General features: G+C 44.3%; 1 protein-coding gene across 8 annotated transcripts in view; it reads left to right on the plus strand.

Annotated features, from left to right (window-relative positions):
* LOC102674514 (basement membrane-specific heparan sulfate proteoglycan core protein-like) overlaps positions 1–5,530 on the plus strand; it is a 126,848-nt gene that overhangs the window by 113,188 nt on the left and 8,130 nt on the right. For all 8 annotated transcript variants that reach the window (XM_031515194.1, XM_006609554.2, XM_031515198.1 and 5 more), the window contains one exon: positions 3,828–4,038. In XM_031515194.1, coding sequence (XP_031371054.1) covers positions 3,828–4,038 — 211 coding nt within the window. The remainder of the gene's footprint in view (positions 1–3,827; positions 4,039–5,530) is intronic.

Consider the following 5,530-nt stretch of genomic DNA (forward strand, 5'->3'; position numbering starts at 1 on the left):
CGCGTACGTACGTACGCGCGAAAAACCTTTTATCCGAAGAAATTACCGTGAATGGGCGAGAAAATCATCGGGTTGAGGCAACTCTCCATTTTCTCGAGAGATGTGAGAGGGAAGGAGGGAGGTCGATACCGCTTCGTCACTCGAGACACCCACCCATCCACCGCAGGAAAAACGCGACGCGACTCGAGGTTTCCGCGTGTCGAGGCCGCAACAGTCGACTCGTCGTCGTTTAGAGAATGGCTGCACGTACGTTGCGGGTCGCGCGCGAAAGGGAGACGCGAGAGGGAAATATTCCTGTGGAACCTCGAAGGAAATTCCCCGTATCCCGAGGAAAATTCGTTCAGTTTCCTAGCTGCGTTCCATATTCCCTACTTTTTCCATCGCTTTTTTCCCCTCCATTCCGCTGTGTTAAACCGCTACGTGCCCTTTATCTGATGTCTACGCGCCTCTCTGTTTTTCCTTTCTTTTTTCTTCTTTTTCTTTTCTCCTCCGTCCTCTGCTTTCTCTCCTCCTCCGCGGGATTCTTTCTCCGTTTTGGAATCGGATTCTCTTCGCTCTCGATTCGGAGAGTAGTATAGGAAGAAGGTCTCTCTGGGAAATCCTCAAGGTTCGAACGGTTGGCGGATTAATAGGAAATGAAGATCGCGGTGGAGGGTGCGCGTAACGATTCAAAGGGAAGACTCGTGTTTCGAGGTCGTGTTTTCGGGTTGGGCTGAGCAGAAAATGGCAAGTCCCGACGGCTTCAAAAGGCCAGAGATCCGGTGAAAAGGCTTACACGCTGCTTGCCACCCGGTAAATTGCGTACCGTACGAGATGTTTTACGTATCGAGTGGTATCACGGCTCGGATATCCAGAGGAATATCGTTCTCTATATCGTTCCTTTATATCCTACGTATCCCTCGTCGATCTCGAATCGAGCTAGAGATGAGTTGAATCGTGGCACGAGGATGAAATGCAAATTATCTCTATCCTCTTCTTGATCTTTGATTTAAGAAGAAGATCTGAGAAGAAGAAAGATCTCGTTTATTTTTTGGAGCATTAGGCGCTGGAAAGTGGAAGAAACTGCGAACGGGGTATTCTTTGTCCTTCGATAATTCGTTCTAAACAGTCGAAGGGAAACACGGCCGATTTTAATCCTTTAAACGTACTCTTTTGAACCTTTCGTCGCGCAAGCAAACTTTTTCAAGTGGATATAAGGATTTATTTTTAGCAAAAGAGAAAATTTAATTAGAGCTACTTTGAAGAGAGCTCGTAAGAGATTCGGGGAATGTTAAAAGGATCGTTGATTCGCAATCAGATTCGCGCTAACCGAACTCCGGCTGTAGTTCCAACTTGGAAAAAAAAAAAAAAGGAAAAAAGAAAACGAAAAGGAAAAAAACAAAGAAACTTCTCCGGTCGGAGTGGAATTTGCATTACGTTTCTCTACAGAAACTCGAACGATATTTATATTTACTAGACGGGTGGCTTTTGTATTCAGTCCGCCCTCCCCGTTGGAAAAATATTTCTGTAATTAAAATGGTGCCGCGTTGCGGAACGTTTCAGCCGTGGCGCCACTGGAAGCACGATCCTTTTATTCGCAGATTTCTTGCCTCGTTGTACTTTAATAGGGGCGAAATTTCGCGATAACGCGTGGAGCACGTAACATTCTTGCTCTCCCTCCCTTCCTGTAATCTCGATGCCGAGAACTCGAGTTTCGAAACTATATAAGATGTCCGCCGTTGACTTACGAACGGTATTCGACCCCGCAGGGCAAACGACGGCGAGAGCCGCGAGATATTTAATTTTCCCCAAGGGAAAAGTTGCTGGTCCATTTGGTTATATATATATAAAAGGCGCCAAATGATAACTGATCTGTTCCTCCGGTAACGGAGAACACGATAAAGATAATGGTCGTGCGAGAAATATTATACTTAAAAGGATCTTCTCTCTTTTCCATCCTGTATTCCTCTTCCCATATCGCTCGTTACCACGGATGCTCGAGTTGGCAGAATAAATTCGCGAGGCGTATCTGGCGTGAAACGCGGCCTCGATTCGTATCGAAATAAAAACGCGAAAATTCCGGACGGGAAGAGAATTTTCGAGAGGGGAAGAGGAAGGGAGAAAAAAAAAAATGTTCACCCCGCAAATTCGAATCTCGCGGGAGAGAAACGGATTATTCTCGCGGATCCGGAAACAGAATTATTCCGAGCGACGTGCTAACGTCGTTTTAATTCATCGTATCGAGTTTTAATATCGTTTATGTATAGTCGGTAGGATGGCGAAAGGATCGATGATAACATCGAAGCGCGTAACGATTCGATTAATTCGCGTTCCCGCGAATTGGAGAACGTAAAAACTCTGGATCCTTCCTATAGTTCGTCCAAAACTTCGCTTCCAGGGAGGGATTTTAAAGACGTTTTCGACGTCTTTTCTCTTCGCTCGACCGAGAAAAGGATCGCATTGTTCCCTTCGTCCTTCCTCTCGACGTTCCTCTTCTCCCTCTTCAACCCTCTGCCTCTGTGTTTCCATTCCATTCGTCGTGTCTCCTTCTCTCTCTGTGAGCGTCGTGGAAGGATGCAGTCTGGAATAATTAACGAGGGGTGAGATCTTCTTCCCGTGGAACATACGTTTAACGAGCCCCCATTGCCAAGGGGTTAGAAGTAGCGGCGACGGCCGTAAACGCGCGACGCCTCCTCTCGAGGATCCATCGAGGGGTGACTTTCGGCATTGGAGAACTGCTCTCGTAGTAGACCGGCACGTACTTGCGTAATTGTCGAACGGGAGACGTTTAACGATCGGCCCATAAATGTCGATAAGCGGATGGAGGGGAAATTTCGGGCATTTTTCAACCTCTCTCCCCCTCCCCCCCCTGATCATTGCCACTAGAGTTATCGGGGGTACCGCTTTATTAAATTTGTCGAATGTCTCTATCGATTCATTGCGGCCGTTAACGCCGCCAATTATTACTCGATAAAATGTTCGAATACCGCTACGATAAAATCTTCAATTTCGATTGCCATGACGTGTAATTGACGATTAACGTTTTTTGATTATATACCCTGCAGTAGTTATTGGAGGAGCAATAATTTCTGGCAATTGAAGCGAGCTCGATAACTTTAGGCGATTATTTTTTTCGTTAAAGCGTTACTTCTCGATTTTTTTATTTTTCCTTTATTGTTTTTTTGGTGAATATACGGTCGGTGAAATTAATGTAGAATAAAATAGAATTAATGTATGATTAAACGAGGCAATTTAATTGCATAATGTTGTTAATCTTTACGCTGCAATATAACGGCATTCGAAAATATGAAATACGTAGTAATTTGATTATTATTAGAGCATAACAATATGCATCGATAGATCATTGGAAACGTTATTATACGAGTGATAATGAATTTAATATGTAAATACGTTGAACGTTGCATTTTACGTTGTCCATTTTGTCATCGTAATTTGTCACTCCGTTGCACCGTGGCAACAAACGTCGATCGTCGGCGGCAGATCGACGTTGGCGATTTTATGGAGAATTTATTAGAACCATCTTGAACGTTCGACGGAATCGATCATGGCCCGTAAAATTACGCAATTAAAAGAATTCCTCTCGACTCCATTAATCTTTGCCGCGGATAAATTGCCGTGATTTCGTTGAAACGAGGCCGATTGAATCGGATCCAGGCGTGCAACAAATCTTTTCGCTCGTTTCGAGGAGAAGATTTCCCCGTGCGCCTGCTAGGAAGAGGATCAAACCCCGGAATATCGACGTTTCAGGGAGGAGCGAAAGTCGACCGATCCCAGAATTTTCGTTTCAAATTCCAACGATACTTATCCCCCCGCCATTTTGGTTTCAGATATCCTGGATGCGTAAAAGGGATTTACACATACTCACGTCGTCCATCTATACGTACACGGGGGACGAAAGATTTTCGGTGAAGCATCCCGAGGCATCCGACGAATGGACGTTGAAGATCGATTACGTTCAGCAACGTGACGCCGGGGTTTACGAATGCCAGGTTAACACCGAGCCCAAAATGAATTTAGCCTTCGTTTTGACAGTGGAAGGTAAACCTCCTATCATTTCACCAGGTTATCCTTATCCGCGATAGATCCTTTTGCGTTCAATACCAAATATCTATCGATCAAATTTAAACAAATTAAAATTGTCGAGTCGCGAAGTGACACAGCGTCGAATCGCGAAAGGATCGATCGTCTCCCAAATCGTCTACCACCCCCTGTACCGTTGTATAAATACTACCCTTCGTAAAATGGAGTTTAGATGGAACAGAGACAATTTTTCAAAGCTTATTATGTCTAACGTGTCTATCACCTGATCGATCAGGAAGGACACATTATCTTTCCGGTACCCTGACTTACGCACCAGCATGAGAAAAAGGATTGAAGCTTTCCGCTTGCATGCATCTCACCGTCGTCGAGAGACGTTAACACGTTAAAGAGATAACTCTCGGATGACTCTCTCCCATCTCATCTTTTTCTCACACGTTTTCATCATCATCATCATCGTCATCATCATCATCACGCCCCCTTCCGTATTTCGCATAACCGGCGTGACATTCTGCCCGAACGTGCAACCCGTCGATTTCGTCTCCTGCGTACTTCTGTTGCGCAATTAATTCGCCTAATTGATGGTCCTGTCAACGTCGAGCACAGGTTGCAACCGCGTGGCCACGACAACACTTCGGATTACAAACAGTGGGCGACGTTACGGCGTCGATTAAAAGTCCTCGTGAATTATCGAGCATCGTTTCTATCCGCGTGTTAAGCCTGATCGCGAATCGTCGCCGTTCGATCGATGATTAAACGATAACGCGTCCCCCCACTCCTCGTTCATTTTCTCGTAAGTATTTTTCTCCATTCGTCGATATTTGTTTCATTATATCGAATCGATTAGTTTCATATAATCATCCTGATGAACGTTGATCACGTTTCATAACTTTTTTTTTCTATTTCTACGCCTTGTTGTTTATCACCGTTTATCACAATTCATTATCACCACCCGTAACGAGCATCAATTATTTAGCTCTTTACGCGACTACGGATTTAATGATCACGATTGCTTCGCCGCAATTAATCACGCGACTGATGATTTGTAACGAATGTAACAATGTAGCACCAATGTTTGCGCGTAAAATTCTCAATTGCAAATAATATCGGGATATCCCAGTTTGAATAATAATTCAATGATGAATTGTATCGTTTGTTGTCTAGTAATTTGGCAAATAATTTAAACGCTTGATTGGAGTTCTTTTTTCTTTCTTTTTCTCGCGAATAATTCATTCTCGATCGACAATCCGGACGCAAGATCCGACAGGGAACTTCCGGATTAGACGAGATAGTCGACTAATTAGATAACTTCTTCACGAGCATCGTCACGTGAGCTGTTTCCGCGAATCACGTGATTTCGAAGCATCGTCTGCGTGCACGAACATCGTTGTTCATTAATTACGTTCGTAGCCTCTGCGTGCACTTGCCCCTATGCATATATGCACATCAAGCTCGTCGATTCTTTTTCTTTTTTTTTTTTTTTCGCGCTACG

Source organism: Apis dorsata, unplaced genomic scaffold (assembly GCF_000469605.1).
Source record: "Apis dorsata unplaced genomic scaffold, Apis dorsata 1.3 scaffold_58, whole genome shotgun sequence".
In the NCBI taxonomy this organism is placed as follows: domain Eukaryota; kingdom Metazoa; phylum Arthropoda; class Insecta; order Hymenoptera; family Apidae; genus Apis; species Apis dorsata.